The 19,397-nt window shown below is 36.5% G+C and overlaps 2 protein-coding genes across 2 annotated transcripts in view; one reads left to right on the top strand and one right to left on the bottom strand.

The window, feature by feature from the left end:
• Positions 1 to 19,397, top strand: part of nf1a (neurofibromin 1a) — a 456,100-nt gene that overhangs the window by 279,895 nt on the left and 156,808 nt on the right. The window contains 1 exon segment of the mRNA XM_051931227.1: positions 547 to 661. Coding sequence (XP_051787187.1) covers positions 547 to 661 — 115 coding nt within the window.
• On the bottom strand, positions 9,290 to 14,247 carry omgb (oligodendrocyte myelin glycoprotein b). Its single transcript, XM_028807093.2, has 2 exons — positions 13,604 to 14,247; positions 9,290 to 13,135 (listed from the first exon to the last, which is right to left on the bottom strand). Exons 1-2 carry the CDS (start codon positions 13,615 to 13,617, stop codon positions 11,959 to 11,961), a joined length of 1,191 nt encoding a protein of 396 aa, XP_028662926.2. The 5' UTR covers positions 13,618 to 14,247; the 3' UTR covers positions 9,290 to 11,958.

Below are 19,397 nucleotides of genomic sequence, written 5' to 3'. Positions count from 1 at the left end.
GGTCACGGGGGTCTGCTGCAGCCAGTCCCAGCCAGCACAGGGCGCAAGGCAGGAACAAATCCCGGGCAGGGCGCCAGCCCACCACAGGGCACTCACACACCAAATAGTCTTTTACTTAAATAGTGGCTGTGGATGACAACATAAATATTTAAAACAGCTTCAACAAGTGTACTTCCGTGAGTCGTCCTGCCATTGGATAGAGCCCAACAAATGTGTTGCATCTTCATTTACCCTACATCAGTGTAAAACACAAACATAGAATTTTACATTTATTTGGTGACTGCAATCAGGAAAAAGGAGTATACACATGTGTTATCTGCATAGTGTATTTGAAACTTTTTTTGCTGTCAGTTTTGTCATTTATGTTGCCACTTGTGATGTGTCAAACACCACTATGGTGTATTAAATTAGTCATTATGCATTGCCTTTCATTGTATTTTTCCTCATAAGGGACACTACAAAGCATAATGAATACTATAAACAAAAAACAAAAAAAAAGTTATGTACACGACCATAAAAAATTTTCTGTTCTGCCTTGCTTTTTAGGCACCAGGTGCATGAAAAAGAAGAGTTCAAAGCACTAAAGACCCTGAACATCTTTTACCAAGCAGGAACTTCCAAATGTGGTAATCCAGTATTCTACTACATTGCCAGAAGGTAGGTTGCTTAAACTAATTGCAAGTCTTCTTGAGAGTAGCACTGCATGTCAGAACGTTTTTAAGAAACATGAAAAGGCTTCATTTTCTATGTGTTTCTTAATGCAGTGAGGGCTACTTGTGATTTTCATTAAAGACTCTATTCATTTTGTTTTGCTCACAATGCAATTTTAGGATTTTTGTTTTTCTCAACAGTCAATTATCAATGAGTAGACACATGCAGATTATATCAGTAGTGCATTTCATGTTACCTGTTCTTGCTTGATTTTATGGGTGCTGCAGTATAAGAAACCAAAGTATTATTAAATTCAGTTTTCTTAATCTGCCGCCATTTATAACCAGTCTTAAGACCGTGAAACAGGTTTTGACTAGGGGAGAGGATGGAACAGTCCATGGACACTTATCAACTGTATTTATGTTACATAACTTTTTCAACATATATACAACACTATCAAAATACCCGCGCTTCGCAGCGGAGAAGTATACATGTGTATATATGTGTATACTCTTTAACATATATATATATATATATATATACATATTACGATTGTTATAGTTCTCTTTGTATACTACGTTGTCAGTTCAGCACTCCGGTTGTAATATGACCAAGCTGTGCAAGCACACTCTTGAGAATGCAACGTATAGTTGTACAGGAGAAAAGCAATCTTGCCTCAAATCAATGGCAACCTTTTGTAGGTCTATGAACTTAATTTAAACTTTAGGTTTAAACGGTGCTTTGTTTCCAACGTGCTGCGTTCAGTCAGTTCACGTGAGCCGTTCTCTTGTGTGATGTTGCGATGTCCACGGCTTTATTTAATGTTACCTAAGACCCGGCACTTCAAAGTTTCTCGCTACAGCAATTTTAACTCCGTTACAAAGTGATCCAAATCTCGTTTATACCTCGTGTCTTCTCATTAAACTTGTATCTCGCGAATATGGTATTGCAAACGGCAGCGGGAGCGTTTCTATAAACTTAATTTAAACTTACGGTTTACACCGTGCTTCGCTTCTTATTGTTTCGCTGCCTTCTCAATTGTGTAATGAATGTTTTCTTCAGCGCTCTTTGGGTACGTACTGCGTTCACAGTCAGTTCACGTGATTATGTGGGAGGCGTGATGACGCGATACGCAACTCCACCTCCCATGGCCAGCAAGCTGCAGTCCATTAAAGTATATGGACAAAAAAGAGGTTCCAGTTATGACCGTTACGCTTTGAATTTCGAAATGAAACCTGCCTAACTTTTGTAAGTAAGCTGTAAGGAATGAGCCTGCCAAATTTCAGCCTTCCACCTACACGGGAAGTTGGAGAATTAGTGATGAGTCAGTCAGTCAGTCAGTGAGGGCTTTGCCTTTTATTAGTATAGATTCTCATCACTTCTAATGTAAGCTCCACTTTTATTGGATATTAAATATTTAGCTCATATCTTGAAACACTGTCACTTTACTATTACATTGTTCCACTCCAATTCCAGAAGGAATATACAGTTTCTCTTAAATTTTTTCCTTTTTTAGAAGCTCTTATTGTTTAGTGGTTCGTGAGGCTGCTTACTTTCAGCTGATGTGAGTGGTTTCATGCAGTGCCTGTCTCTCTTTGTACTTCAGCAAACAAAACAATGTCCTCATAGAAGCCTTCAAAATAAAAGCCCCACCTTTGCACAATAGTGCTCTTGAGCACAAGTATGGAGTGGCTGTGAAGTATTTCTTGTTTGTCTGTAGTAGCAGTAGTAGCTAATTATCCTTTATAACAGTAATATAGTAAAGTTTATTATATCACTGTCCTCTTCCAAACCTTATTGTGTACTTTGTTGTATTTTGACAATTAAGGTGTTGGTTTATTATGTCTGGTCAGATCTTTGCTTTCTTCTTAGCCACATACTGTTATATTTTCATTTTTAGTATATATTTGAGGCCTGCACTCTTTTTAATGAATTTATATTTGTGTGAATCTTATTTAAGCCTTTTGTTTGTCACAACATATAATATTTGTCATTAATGAAGATGGGTTGACCTATGTAGTTATTTCAAGGACTTAAAACAAATGTGAAAGGACAGTCAGAATTTGTTTTGGATGTGTATGGTTTAGTGCTTTATGCTTATGCTGATGGACAATAAAATCAGAAATTGAAAACGGGTTACTTACATCACATATGCAATGATTTGAACCATGTGATTGAACCTTTGTATCCTTACTGCATATGGATAGTTTTGAGTATAAAGTACACATGCATTCGTACTAAGAACTTTAAATGTGTCCTTAGCAGACAAATACATATCTGATTACTTCCCCCCCCTTCATAGAAGTACAGATTATCAATCTAATAATTTAGTTTGTAATGATGTTCAATATATTGGGTGCTCCAGAGTTTTATACACATATATTTTTACTGATCATCAAGGTGCACAGTGGAGGCCGTCTGTGCCTTCTTGCTAAGAGAAAACTAGACACATAGAGGATGTTTTCTAAGGTTGCAAGTGTATTGTGGTCAGTTTGAATATGTGAATAGGGTCAAGATTGCAGAGTTAAATTCCTTCTAATACCATTCAATGACTGTTACTGTATCTGGAAGGATCGACTCACATTTTTTTTGTATTTGCAAAAGATTGTAGTCTATGTTGAAAAGAAAATGTATACCAGCTGAAAAGCATATTGTAGTGGTGTAATGATATCTTGATACTTGTGCTGACCATCTAGTAATCCAGTGTAGTTGGGAAGTGTATTGCAGTCTCCAGTAAGACCTGCAGGAGATGTACAACACTCTTCCATCAGGGAAGTGACTCTGTGAAATTGTGGGCTCTTTTAGTGCAGTAGTGCAAATAATTGGTCACATATCACTATAATGATTATTATATCTGACAGGGATACCACTTGATTTTGTTTGGAAAGAAGTGAAGAATGACATTATGTGGCTTAGCAAGAAAAATATTTATTATGCTTTAAAATTGCACTTTGAATAGAATGGGTAAAGCAAACATCTTTATTAACATGCATTGACATGATTCAAAGATTTTTCTCCAAAATGATGTTAATTTGGTGCACTTCCAAAACATATGGCTCAGTAAAGATCGAGCTAGGTTCGATCTTGTCCTGGCTACATCTTGGACAGTTTTAAATGAGATAAATGTGATGGATGAAAGACTGTACATTGAATTATTGACTGCTTTGAGCATATAGAGCTAGAGTGTATTCTATGCATTGCTAACTTCCATTTCTATTCTGAGATATTAATTGAAAGAACCCTTTCCCACCATACCCTCTTTGAAGGGAAGATTCTTTTGAGATGTTTTTATATGTTGTTGAGAAGCTGTCTGAGTCTTCAAGACTGATTAGTATTTCTTCTGGAATAAAAATGGGTGGAAGGTGTGGAAAATTGAGTAGGTTTCTTTTAGCAAATTTCAAAAAGGCATTTTCTAATTTGAAAGTTGTGCAAAAATAGTGTTACTGGGAAGTGAAATTTGAGCATAATTGTTTGTAAGTTGCAAAAACATCTGTATACAGTTTTCTAAATCTTTTAATTCCGAACGTTTACCAAAGATTAATTACTGTGTTGGTTTGAGAGTGTTGAAAAAGGTGATTTTTGTGTACAGAAGACAAAGTTCTCAACCTTGAAGTGCATCCTTCATTGGTTCCACATTCTGAGTGAATGGTGGGCAATTGGTTATTGGTATATTAACAAAAACTAATATTTACTGGGGCACAAATCAGTGCATATAATGAAATACAATGTGATTTTATTTCCATTGCTGATCAGGACTGGTGTTAATTTATTTTGTGTCAATTTCCAGGTCTTCATAGTGTGTTAATTTGCGGCTCAGGAATAAAATTGAAAGTTAGGTAATTCCATTCCTCCTTTTGCTTTAGGTTTTTGTAGAGTTGCCTTTTGAATGCATGGGTGTCTCAGATTCCAGATAAATAAGGTTACAGCTGAGTCTAGTTTCTTAAAGAATAATTTGTTAGTTTGTATAGGGATGCTGTGAAATCGAAAGAAAAGCTTAGAAAGGATGCTTATTTTGACAGTATTGATTCTCCATACTAATGTGGGATGGAGTGTAGGCCATCTGTTAACATCTGGTTTGATTTTTTCCATGCTGATAGAAAAACTGTATTGAAAAAAATCTTTATATTTACTTGTGATGTTTACCCTTAGATATTTAAACTGTTCTTATTAGGGATGCACCGATACCACTTTTTTGGAAAACGAGTACGAGTACTTGCATTTCAGTACTCGCCAATACCGAGTACTTGCCGATACCGAGTACTTAATAAAAACATGATTTAAATTTACAGGTAACAGCTTTAGTCATATAATTTAACAAAAAAAAACAAGAAACTCTCGTCTATCCACTGGGAGGTTAGGCTAATTAGCGACACGGGGCTAACACTACTTGTCCAAATATCCGTGGTGAAACTAAACGCAGAGGAGGCTTGCAGTAGGCTGTGGATATGTTTTTTCACGGAGTCGTGTAGTTTAGGCAGCTCCGTGTCAGTCATGTAGCAGCGGCTTGGCACATCATATCTGGGCTCCAAAACATGGAGGAGACGCAGGAATCCCACATTTTCTACCTCCGAGAGTGGCTGGTCACTCAATGCAATGTACTCGATAAATGCCTGTGTTATTTTCACAGCACGTGGATTGTCTCTGACATTTTCTCTCGTCTTGCAAGAGTTTGCTGCAGCGTGGGTTGTGTTGGTTTAGAAGCGTGGGTAACATCTTTGTACTCGTTGTCGTGTTGGGATTTTAGGTGCTTGATTACATTACTTGTGTTAAATGCGCTACCTTTTGAGCCTCCTCTGGACAATTTCGCTGAGCACACTTTGCAGTCCGCCTTTGTTTTGTCGTCTTCATTCACTTTGAAATAGTTCCACACGGCTGACATCTCTCGCCTCGCCTTCTCCCCGCTCTGAGCTGCAGCCGGGGCCTGGGGGGGGGCACTCGGCGCCTGTGATTAACCCCTTACACGCCGCTCAAACATAGACATTTCTCAGACCGTGGTATCGGTCCCCGGTATCGGGGGACTTTTAACGAGTACGAGTACTTTAGAAAATGTGGTATTGAGGCCGATACCAGATACCCGTTTTCGGTATCGGTGCATCCCTAGTTCTTATAAAATGAATGGATAGATATCCAGTCTAGTATGGTGTAATAGAGATTTCACTGGACAAAGCACACTTTTATTCAAATTGATTTTGAGTCCAGATGTCTTTTGAAATTCTGTAAGTGCATTAAGGATTTATTGTAAAGATTTTTATAGGTCTATTATATAAAGTACCATATCATCTACAGTATCCATAGTGTTATTTTCTTTCAACTCCTTTACTGATACTTCCCTTTATCTCTAAAATATTTAGAAAATGAATGGTCAGTGGGCCCACTGGTGATTGCAAAAAGGAATGGTAATAGAGGCTACGGTTGTTGAGTGTCACTTTTTAGATTGACATAGTTTGAGCTTCTTTGTTAATACAGACTGAGACTGGTATAAAGTCATTTTATCCATGCACATATATTTGGGCCAAACCCAAATTTGTGCAATGTGATGAATAGATAGTCCCATTCAACTCTGTCAAAAGCTTTTTCTGCATCCAAAGATAATAGGGTCTCTGGTGTGTTAGAATTTGTAGGTGAATACGAGGGGGGACTCAAAAATAACCGGAAATATTTTTAAAACGTGTTTAATTTAATTTTCTGTACAAACTACAATTAGTCTCCTTCAAAGTACTCTCCATTGGCAGAAATACACTTATCTAACTGTTTGTTCCATTGTTCGTAACATTTTTTAAATTCGTCTGAAGTAATGCCCATTAATGCTCTGGTCATTTCTTGTTTCACCTCTTCGACATCAGCAAAACGCCTTCCTTTCAGTCTTTTTTCATCCGAGGGAACAAAAAGAAATCACACGGAGCTAAATCCGGTGAGTAGGGTGGGTGGTTCAGGGTTGTCATACCGTTTCTTGCCAAAAATTGGCGAATGCTGAGAGCAGTGTGACATGGAGCGTTGTCATGATGAAAGAACCAATCGCCGACTCCCGCAAATCAGGGCGTTTCCTTCTCACACTGTTGCGCAACCTTCTTAACACTTTTAGGTAGAATGCTTGGTTTACAGTCTGACCTGCTGGAACAAATTCATAATGCACGAGACCTTTGACATCAAAAAAAGAAATCAACATTATTTTCACTTTTGATTTCACCTGCCGAGCTTTTTTTGCTTGAGGAGAATTCGCGGTTTTCCAATGACTGGACTGCTGTTTCGAGGGAAAAGAGGAAAAGAAGAAGGCCTAAGAGAAGGTTTATGGATGTGGTGAGAGAGGACATGTAGATGATGGGTGTAACAGAACAAGATGCAGAGGACAGAAAGATATGGAAGAAGATGATCCGCTGTAGCAACCCCTAATGGAAGCAGCCAAAAGAAGAAGACGATTTTTTAAAAATAAATATATATGTAAAGAACTGTTTCTATTTTGTTTACCGGGGGCAACACGCCAGCAGCATCAAGTTAGGTATTTTCATTATATTACACTAGATAGTGCCCTTTGCACCTCCGCGAGTAAATGAGCAAAGGAAGCATAGCTCAAGTAGTTTGAGCCTATTATAAGAGGAGCACTAATATTTAAAAGGCCAAGTAGTCCAATGAGAAAAAGCAATTTGAACTTTGCTCTCTTGTCAAGGTGGCAATTTTTATATATGTCTTTTTCTTCAAAGTCATGGTATATATTAATTTGCCAAAAACTGTTTTCTAATGTGAACATGTTTAATTCATTTTAGAAATACCTTCATGTCATATAATATATACAGTAACATGATTGTGAAGAAATAATTTCAACTTGTAAAATACTTTTCCATACCACTCCTGTAACAAATAGGGAAGAAGTCATTATGTATCAGTATGCATTTACTTTCTTCAAAGAATAAAGTGTATTTTTTCATTTGATGAGCATTCTGTGCACCATCCATAAGTCTATTATTTTAAATATGTCATTATGCAAACTTTAAATCTTTCACTTTTTGTGATTACATTTTTAAAGTATGCACATCCATGCAGTGCTCTGGTGGTTGAGTGTTTTCTTTATAGTGGCAAATCCAATTTTTTTTTCTTTCTCACAATTAGTTGTTTCACCTAAAAGTTGAAACCACACTTTACAAAAGACCTGTAGATCTTTCACTTTGTCAACATGGGTGCAGCAGTTTTTCAGATTAATTGAAGAAAGGAAAGACAATAATGAGTAAAATAATATCAAAATATGCTTTGGTATTCTTCCAAGTTTTTTCTCCTTACATATGGCCATATGTTACCATTTTCCCCATGAAAATTAAAATCTAGTATAGCAAAATGGGAGGAGAATTTGTAGACAGCACCAGAAGTAGCATTTAAATTCAAGGCATTATTAGTGCTGTTTTTAAGTGTTTCACCAACTTTGGCATTGTGGTGTCATTATTCCCAAAACTTATTCAGCTTTGCATAAAGGATATCAAACCATTGCATGCTATAAAATGTGCTGAACCAAAAAGACATGTTTAGAATTAGATAGATTATATTTGAAACTGTGTATTACATCAACAAATGTAACATAGAATTGTTATTATTATTAGGCTGTGTTATATGAAATAACTGAGCACAGTAGACTGAGACAAATGTTTTAGTTGGATTAATTAAAGAAGGCTGTCTTTCTTCCTTGATGGTGATATGAACATACTGTATTTCCCCACCTATCCATCCTCTAGAAAAAGTAACCTTAACATTTTTTTTAATAAATCTAAAGAATGTTTTAAACTGCTCTTCTCATCATACTTCCCTGATAAGTCTTTCACAAGGCAGAGCAATATACTTCTTGCTAGAACAGTGACTCAAGAGGATATTACATTTAACTTCTTATTACAAGGGATAAAATTCATTTTAAACTCTGTTATTGCAAATAAAACAAAATGTGAGAAAGTTTTGCATTAATATTTTTCCATTATTGGAATTAGTCATTTATATAAGCCTTTTTTGGTTATAATTCAGGAATTTTTGTTACATTGCAGAAGGGATTTGAGTAGCTTCTAATTTTGAAAGGCATTCATGCCTTTCTCCTCTCACCACTTGAGCTTTGTCTTTGGATCCATTGTGCTGGAATCTTTGTTGAAAATACAAAGAGAATTATACTTATTAAAACATTTAACTGAAGCAGAGAAAGCAGGAGAAATAATAAACCAAGAACTTTGTAAGTCAATCAGTAGTTGAATTCTGTTCAGTGTTTATCTCAGATGCAAACACACAGCCATATTACTTATGTGCATGCATACACACAAGATGCACTGTAAATAATAAATATAGCTGAATTTATGCCATTAGTCATCTTTACCATTAACTGCCAATTCACATTTGAGTTTCAAACATCTTTAGATCTTTATTTTTTTTTAAATATTTATTCATTAGCATAGCATTTTTTTAAATTAAAAATATGAAGAGACCACTGATATAATGCAAGTCTTTCTTATGGAATAAATCAATTCAGCTTTTTCAGTTATTTCAGTTATTTATTATTTTAACATTGTTAAAAGTGCTTTATGAATGGCTTTTAAGTTGGCAAAATATCAAACTCTGTAAGATAGTCAAAACAATTGAATTCTGACAGCAAGACAGTGCAGAAACATCTTAAAAATAAAATTGCCCTTCAAGTTTGTTTTATTCTTATGTTCTTTCAGAATTAATGACTATACAATAAACATGCAGTTTATGACACTGATTCTGACTTAGAGAAAAGTTGGTTGTGGGGGCCTTTTTTTCTTTTGACCTTTACCCATTTAATATTGCTACCTTAGGCCTTGCCATAACCTCCTTTTATTCACCCTAAGAGCTTGATTTGCTTTATGTGTTTGTGTATATGTAAACTGTTGAGAATAAATAATCGTTCTTTCCTTATTATCATACTTACAGTAAAATGCAGTTTGCAGCTACCTGTACCTACTCATAGTAGATTTGGTTTAGAAATGGCTCCTTAGAAAACCTTGCAGAATCTCATGCAATGTGATGGTTAAACTTTAACTCCCACTACTGTCTTGTGTAAAAAAAAATAATAAAAAGTGCTCTGATCTTATAAGTAATAAAACTCCGTTATCCACTTTGTTCTCAGCAGGATAAAGGAAGCCTCCTTTTTACTTCGTATTTTCATTTACTTTTTCAGAAACTGTTGCCTATAATGATCTTTTTCAAGGAATGTTTAAACCATAAGAATTTACTTTTGGCCAGCCTTGCCCTGTTCAGGAAAAAAAGCTGGCAGCACAATGGTTACTGCCTCTTCCACACAGCTTCAGAGTGTTGTGTTCAAATCGACCTAATATCTGTGGCCAAGTTTAATTAATTTCTGTTAATTTAAAAATGCAACTGAAAGCTGTTTAACTGACTTTCTCTTCTTCAGGCAGATTATTTTTTTATCATGCCTGTTATGCATGTATAGTATGTGTTGTGTTTTATTTCCCATAATCACAGCTGCATGGCTGTATAACTTTCCCTGGCCTACAATGCAGGAGCATCATGCATTCTTCACAGTACCCAGTGAATTGAGGAACACCCATGCAGGGTGGTGCTCGCCTTTAATTTGACCGGCAGGGCTATACCTGTGTCTTTAGAAAAGCAAAATCCATGTTGCTAACTTAGTGGAAGATAACATTACCTATTTATGTGCTGAGCATGTGTAGGTATGCTTTGTTACTCTTGTAATTTCTCATTTTCACTCCGTCCAAATAAAGGGAACTAATTAAAAAATATCCCTGTCCCTCACTTGTACAAGTCACCCTCCAAGTTTCTCAGCTTATATGATTTGTGACCATTATTCTATCTGATTCTAATATTCATCTAGTAGTGATACCAAACTGACTTGGCCTTTATCATCTTCTTGTGTCAAACTGGAAAATGTAATACAAAATCATGGAGGTATATTAAGGAAAGGACAGAGATTATATGAATGTTGAATACCAAACATGTACATGAACAAAGGTATTCACCTTGAAGAATGGTTCTGTATTTTTTAATAGGTTTTGTTTATACTACAGCATTTGCTTTATGCCAATTCATTATAATGATTAGTGAATATATTCTGAGTGTAAAGAAGTGTTTCTTGCAAACATTACTTTTTTCTGCTTCTAACGCATTTTGTCAGTTTATGATTTTGGGCAGTGACATTTGCTAATGTAGCATGCACTAAGCAAATACACACATACTCATACAGTTTTATTCTTTCTCTTTGAAGCTGAAGTGTCTTACTTGTTCCAGATTCTCACAAAAAAAATCAGTGAGAATAAAAAAGTCTGTTGTGCTGGTTCAGTTCATTATAGCAGTTTCCTTAATAAAATCTCCCCCAAAAAAAGCACTGGGTGATGGTAGTTATAATAACCTCTGGGAGTACAAAGTGGTTAAAGGCAGTGATAATAGACATGCTGTATCACAAGTATAATATTTTCAACCTAAAATATTTGTGCCCCTGATTTAAATCATTTCTCTTAGGCGTACCTGTTGGTTGCAATTTCTGAATTTCTTGTTCTCAATGATTATTGCAACATGTTTGCTTGTGTTAATAGTAGCCATGGATTATGAACCTATATTACAGACAACATGTAAAGGTAGGTAATTTGTTCGACTTTAAACTATCAGATATATAAAATATCTTAAATTTAATTTTGGTTAGAGTGCAGTTGAGCTTATAAAATTAAATCATCATTATTTAATGCAACTGTCACAGCACTCATTAACTGTATACTGTTTATTTTTAATTGATGTGGTATTATAAAGAGTTTCCATCATTTATAGTCAGTATGTCACATTACAGCAGGCACCTTTAAATTGAATATGACTTGTGTTCTTTGTTGTCACTTGGAATAGTTGGAAATACTATACCAAAAACTGTTCTTTTTGACTGTATGGTCTAGACTGTAAACTGTAATTTGCTTAATTAGCTACACAATTTTTTTTCAGAATACTAACCATAAATTTGACTTTTTCTTAAACACATATCTTAATATATAAATTTGTTCATGCTTTTCTTTGTCATTTTATAAGCTAGCATTTTTGTCTGAATTCCCATCAGTAAGAGTCAAATTTGAAATTTAAGGTACATTTGCAATGCAAACCTATCCCACAATCTATACTGACATTTTCTTAGATAATGAAGTAGCCAAGGAAGGATGTCTGTTTGAAATGTTTCATTATTAATCTATAATATAGCCACATATGAATTCAAAAGCAAAGACATTTTTAAGTGATATGATTTCAATTATAATGTTAAAACCAAATATGCACCAAATTCCTTTCTCATTCCAGTTTTAGAAATGTGGTTCAGAGGAAACTTTTGGTCAGCATGACCAATGTAAAGTTAAAAAGTGCAGTGCTGAATATGGTTATATCACTATATGTGGCTCTATTTGGCAGGAGAGTCTTTTGTTCGGCGCTTGGGGTTGAATTGGGTGTTGTGCTTGTATGCCAATTTTTGCTGGTGATGTTTGGCAGAATGGTGCTGGTATATGTCAGAGTAGAACGTTTTCCAATCAGGGGAGGCTGCACAGTTGAGATATTAGATGGTGTTGCCACTAACACTGCAGCAGTAGCAGATTTAAGAAGGTAATTAGATGTGGCAGTTGGCAGCAGAGGTGAACGCCATGCCCTGTTGGTACTTGACAGAAAAGTTGTTTTGCTTGATTTGTTTTGTACCATGCTGGTTGTTTGTCCCTGGCCACAGATATGGCTAGTAAAGCATGGGCATCCAATTACACGGGCTGATGTTTGCCTCACCCAGAAAAGCAAGTAATCAATATCTTTCTCTCTGTCACACACCCAAGGGTTGTCATTAAGGGTGATAAGCTTTAAGCTTGCTAGTTTACTAAATGCCTTACCCTCAATTGTGGCAAATCTGTTGTTGTGCAAGTATAAGAAGGCAAGATGTGGTAGACGATCTAGACTTCCTGGCAGAATCTGCACCAAAAGATTGTTGGACAAATCCACTGTTTCTAGGTTATATGGCATGTTGGTAGGTACAGTCCAGAACTTGTTACCACTCAAATTCAGGGACCTTAAATTCGTTAGAGTATTGTTTATAAACACAATTCTTTCTATTGCATTGCCAGACAGGTCTAGTAATTTGAGGTTCCAGTGGTAAGCAGTATCCGTCTTTTCCAGAAGCCGAATGGTATTGCCTGATGCATCAATTTCCCAAAGAGCTTTAGGCAAGTTTCTGGGGAAGTAACTAAACTGGTTGTGAGAAATGTCCAGAGTACGGAGGTGCCCAAGATGGGTTAACAAATTATCCAGATCCACCAAACTATTGTGAGAAAGATTCAGGACTTGAATGTTATGCTGGAGCCCTTCAGGAAGGTCACTCAGGTTCCTCCCAGAACAATCAACCACTCTGTGGCTCCTTGTACACACACATATAGGAGGACAAACAGTTAATGCTTTGGCAGCATAAAGCACAATGAGAAGGCATTGTAGCTCTGTTGATGGAGTCCACATTGCTTTCCTAAGGAGAAATGAAAAGCCAGTATTATTGAAAGAATAGCTAAGCACCTGTGCTGCGGAATCTGTATTACAGCATTGCACCTACTCTCATTGATTACTTGCTTACTGTTTTTTTTTTTTTTTTTTTGCTTAGTTACATTTTAGACATTTTTGGGTGCTGGAGGGGATACACTACATTGATGTTCTTGAAACCTTTGCCTATTTTTCTAGTCCCCTGCAGCCAACCCCACTATTACCCCACATTAGTTTTTATAAATGGAAGTGATTTAGATGATAATACTATATATGATATATTTTTACTTTCTATTTTAAATGCACAAATATTGCCATACTTGATTAAAAAGAAAAAATGAATTTAATTACAGATTTTCTGTAGGTTAAACAAATTTCAGTATTTAAATTGAAAGCATCAAGCCAATTTTTAAATGTCATTGATTATTTGGGTTGATTGTTGTGATTAATCTCTTACCTTTGCTTCTTCATCACTTGACAGTCATGTCTCTGCCGAAGCAGCACCTTCTATTTCCCCATTTTTCAGTCTGTTAAAATTATTTTTTCATACATTGAGGGTTCTGTTCTGTGATGTTGGAGCCATCTTCTCTTTGGGCTGCATGGCACTAGAGTGACTTCTGTACTAAAGGAGCTCTTGCGGCTGTAAACTGCTCATCAGCATTGCAAGATTTGTCATTGTATGAAGAGCAGGACTGCAGCAGTCTGCTAACTCTTCCTTTGCTGCTATCTTGCTGACTCAATTTTTTTGCAGCAAGCCTGGATCACATTCTGAGCAGATCACATGCATAGCCCTCCTCCCCTTCGTAGCACTGCCTTACAGATCCATTTTTTTCAGAATTTTCACAGCAGTGTACATAGATTTATTATATTACACATGGACTGAAATCAGGAATCTCCCAGATACAGTATGCTCAAGTGTGCTTTTACTATTTTAATAGCTAATTTTTAGTTTCTCTTATTGTTTGTTTTATACTTTTTGTTTTGCTACTAATGTCATGATGAGTTTCTTATATAGATTTTTATTATATAGAAATAGAAATGCAGTATTAACCTGATGCACATCCATCTGTTTTCTGATTTTTTTTTATATTTCAGTACAATAGGAAGTTGATACCTGATGAAACAGAATAATGTTCAACTGACATAGAAAAACTAAGCAAATTAATCAGAAATTTTTTACAATAATAGTCAACAAGTGAAAATTCAAGTATTGGTGTGCCCTAAGCAGGAACTATCCACACAGAGGAAATTGAGAGGCAATAAGCTCATTTAGGCATTATTTAAACTAAAGCATCTGAAACCCACTACTGATAGTGTATGTGCAGCCTATTGGATAGATACCAGATTTTCTACTGTTTATGCAGCTGCCCAGAATGAATGAAAATATATTTTATTGTTAAAATATCCTAATATCACTAAAATTCTATACATTCAAGAATTACTGTCAAGTTAAATACTTTCATTTTTGCTAATTCAGCAACTGACGCCTACTTCACTGATTCAGATAAACAATATCAAACTGAAAGAGTTACTCTAAAGGTATTTTAACACATTTTTTTATTTCTATGAGTTTTTATAGACTTTTTTTAATATATTCATATGATTATTTCTCATTTTACAACATAATCTCTGTGAACTTCAACAGCCTTGTGCTAACAGCAAATGATTGCATATACAGGCAGTCCCTGGGTTACATACGAGATAGGGACTGTAGGTTTGTACTTAAGTTGAATTTGTATGTAAGTCGGAACAGGTACATTACTTTAATAAATGTTATTGTTGACCGACTGTAACCAAGTGCTCTGCCAATGAATGATGGAGTTTCACCTCTTTGTGACGTTTTTATTATTTCTACTTTATTTTCAATGGTGAGGGTTGCTCTTCTTTACTATAGCACCAGCACTTGCATCAGATTTGTGTTTCAGAGACATTCTTGAAGGGTGAAGACAAAAGGTTAAGATGAGCTCTTCTGTACAGCACTATACGCGCCATCACAGCAGATTAGGCACCAGTCGTCAACACGTCTGATGTATAGGGTGGTCCAGATCTAATTATGCAATTTTCATTACGCTATAACTTACTCAGTTTATTACATAGAAAATCACCCGAAAAATCCCAGACCATCGAGAAGAGTGCGAACTGACGACACGAAGAATCATCTTCGCGCTGAACTGGAATCGTCCCTGCATAAATCAGAGTCATCCAGACGATCTGGATCTGCAGAATTAGATCTGGACCACCCTGTACTGACAAGAGACAACTTCCTGCTATGTGTGTAACAGTACAAGCAGGCTTGCCATTGAGAATGAATGGGGGCAGCGAAGGGTGGTTCATCACCAGCCCACATCACAGTCACCTCCACTACAGTATGCTGCCTGCAGTGTCCCGCCGCACCACCGCCCCATTCAACATGCAGCCATCCGAGGCACAATACAGTGCTACCCCCTGCCTCCCCATTCACCCTCAATGGCCTCCGTTCAGCCACAACAGGGTCACCACTTGCAGCAGGGGGCGGGCAGTGAAACCACTTGCCGCCGGGAGCCGCTTGACGGACACTACACTGCGCGAGCAGCGAAATCGACCCCCTCCAGCCTCCATCCAGCCACCGCTTGCAGCATCCGCTGAAGATGACGGAACGGCAGTTACTGAGGCGCATGCGTCGGCAGCTGCGGCCCCGTTCGTGTGTTGTAGGTCGGGTGACCGTAACCTGGGGACTACCTGCATCACCTTCTTGTACCATTATGAATTTTGCACTGACAGTGGTACTTTGATATCCTTATCATTATTCCCATAAAGTTTAATACAGATGTCATCATTAATGCCTCCAAAGAGCTGGAAATCTGAGGATTTTAGTGTCGATCTGGACTGTAGTGTGGATCAAGACGAATACTCACACATTTTGTGGTTACTTCCTGTATTTTCAACTTGCGTTTCATTATGTTTTGTCATGTCTAATGAGAGTTTCAACACTGTTGTTTTGATATCAAACTTTTGCAACTTATTAAGAGTTTTGTGTATATATAGATGTATGATAGTATCTTAACCATGTTGCACAACGTCTACCAAAATCACCCATTCTGCATCCCTAAAAACAATTGCATGACTTAATCTATTTAAGGGTAACCTCAAATTTCTCTTCCTGAAAAGAAGTTGGATATTGACATTCCATTGTCTGTCTTTTGCTCTTTGATTCAAAATGAGTGATCCATATGTCATCACCAGTCATAATCTGTGACAAAAAACTTTCATCCTCAGTTTTTTAATGTATGAGCAAATTCAGATTCAGGGCAATTTTGTGATGAATGGTTTAGTTCTTATGGAATCTAGCACAGAGGTCAGAATATCCAAAGACACTAGTGTTGATAGTTATCACTTTCAAGCTTTCTTGTCATAATTGATCTGTCTCAAATGACTTCGTCAGGAAAAAATTGAAGGAATGTTGCAGTTACAGCCATTGTTGGCCTGCCAAGGTGATTCATGTCAGTGAACTCTGCTCGGTCTTTTCAGATCCCAGTAATGGTAAAGCCTAAAGTGTTTTTTTTCTTCAACAGAAATGTGCATTTGTGAATCCATTTTTTAAACTGTAATTCCTTTTCTGCCACAAGAAGTTTAATAACTGTTGTTTAATATGCACACTACACATGTATTAGGAAATTGTTTGGTCATGCCACTGTAGAAAGTAGGACATTTTAGATTAGCCAGAGAACGCCTTTGCAGACATTTAGTCTTAACTTTGAGTAAAGTATAGAATGTGTTTAACACTAGAATCCCTGAAGCCACGAAAAAAACTCGTAATCATGGCCCACCTTAAATTCTTTCGCACCTCTCCATCAGCGTCTTTTGTTTTGTAAATGTGTTGATCAGCGCAAGCAGCCTGTTGTTCCATCCCCCCCACCATCGCAGAAAGGGCAAAAAGTTCTCCCTGCTCAAGTCTTGTTTATCTGGGAGTGGGGTGCCCCGAGTTGTATTGGGTAAATAATATATCATTATTTGGAACACATACCTTTCATGTGTGTTCCATGTCTACAACGATCTATGTAAATTTAGGATCACAGGAAATGCGAGAAATGCAAGAAATGTTGAAAACATTAACTAAAGAAGAAACGTTTTTCATATTTAGTAATAACTGACAAAATGTAAAATTCATTTTGGCATAGAATACTTGCAAAAATTACTGGCTTTGTTTATTTCACTGAGTTTTTGATTTGTTCAAAACATTAATTTGACTCCCTAGTTTTGACATTGGCTCATTTCTGTCTTTGACTCCATGTAATAATTTATATTAATATTTACCTCTGTCACCTTTTGCAGTCAGAACAGAATGATTGTGTGTGAGTTCTGAATACTGTTTATGGTTGGCAGATATTTTATATACTGTGATTGTGAAGTGTTTGCTTATGGCAGTATGCCAAATAGCTTGTTTTAGCTCAGTATGTACTCTTCTAAAGATCAATAAAATTAAAAAGTACAAGCCTCAGAAAGGACAATGAACCAAATGCCTAAATTTAGGAAAGGACATGTACTATAATTTATAAAAACACAATTTAAGCATTTGTCAGTAACATTCCTGATTGTTTTTTATATAAACGTAATGAAGATGGCACCGAATAAGGCCAGAATACTATGAGTTTCTCTCCCTTTACTCTGTGTTTTCGTCTTTTTTTTTTTTTTTTTTTGTTTGTTTGTTTCAGCAAACCTCAATATCTGGGGCTTACCTGAAGGTACTGTTTATAACTCTATTTATGGGTGGAACAATACTGACTATCAGCAGACTCAGCAAAAGAGAAAAGGCGGGTTTGTGTCTTGAACAGGCTGCGGCGGTACCTGAACTGGCCTTTGATCCCCTCCATTCTGCTAGCTACCCTTCAGTCCATAAAGATCAAGCTGAACAAACTTCACCACTGGATCACCTCACAAAACGACTTGCATGAATGCAGTGTGTTGATTAAAACCTTTAAACAGATTAAAACCCACAAAGCTGTCAGCCAAGATGGTGTCCCATCCTGCATCCTAAAGGCAGGTGTTGCAGTGTTTTAAAAAAACACAATTGTGCCTGGGCCAGAGTAATCTGCTGTCTTCTGCCTAACTGAATATCGCCCCACCGCATATGGTTATGAGGGCATAACAGCAACCTCTCCCTGAACGTTGCCAAAACTAAAGGAAGTCGTTGTTGACTTCAGAAGGAATAAAGACAGTCACACTCCACTCCACCTCAATGGCTCCTTGTCCAGACAGCAGCTTTAGGTCCCTTAGTGTCCTGGTCACTGACTGTCTTTCATGGTCAGTCAACACCACCTGCATATTCAGAAGGTCTCAGCAAAGGCTCTTTTTCCTGAGGAGTCTAAAGAGCTTTGGGGTAGGAAACAAATCACTAATGTACTCTTAACTTCAATGATATTGAATGTACCCTGACTAAGTGTGATTTGGTAGCCTGACTTGCCAACATCACAAGCTCCTCAAAGGACTGGCCATGCAGCTAATAAAACCATTGGATCTGACATTCTTTAACTTCATACAATCCATCATTTCTGACAACAGTTATGTACCTCATCTCCTGTTTTCACTTCTGCTTTATGGGAAGCACTACCAGATCATCACCCCACCCACTTAAGAAACAGCTCTTCCTTCCAGGCCTTAAGATTACTGAACTCCCAGTAACCTGATCATACATGTCATATGTACTGTACCCACATGCTAGTTTATGTGTAATTTTACTGTATGTTACTTTTTAGATTTTTATTTAGTTTATTTATTTTTGCTATTTATTTATTTAGTTACTTATCTTCTGCTACCCTTATTTATTTACTGTATATACTTATACGAGTATATCATTACAAATGTGGCACAAGAATTCCACTGTGCTCCTGCAGTTTATGTGAGAATAAAAATATTTAATCTCTAAAATTTTAAAATTTCTAGCTAATTCAAGGCATTCTTTGAGTTGTCTGCATTTGTCTCCTTTGATGGGCAGTATAAAGAGTGTGTGTACGAATTGCATCTTATATAATCTGAGTTGGTATGCAGAGACAACTTCTAGTTCTATATAGTTGTTGAATATAACACACTTTTTAAAATGGGTGAAAGATACAGGCACATATTCAAATACCACTATTATTAAAAAATTGTAGCAGAAAAAGAAAATATGAAAAATGTTCTACTTCACATTATATTGTACATGTAATATATATACAGTATATAAGATAACGTAATTACTACTTACCACTTTGATATTTGATCTTTCAGTTCTGTTG

Source organism: Erpetoichthys calabaricus, chromosome 8 (assembly GCF_900747795.2).
Source record: "Erpetoichthys calabaricus chromosome 8, fErpCal1.3, whole genome shotgun sequence".
Classification (NCBI taxonomy): domain Eukaryota; kingdom Metazoa; phylum Chordata; class Cladistia; order Polypteriformes; family Polypteridae; genus Erpetoichthys; species Erpetoichthys calabaricus.
Note: the sequence above shows the minus strand (reverse complement) of the source record. Positions and strands in the feature narration are given on the sequence as shown.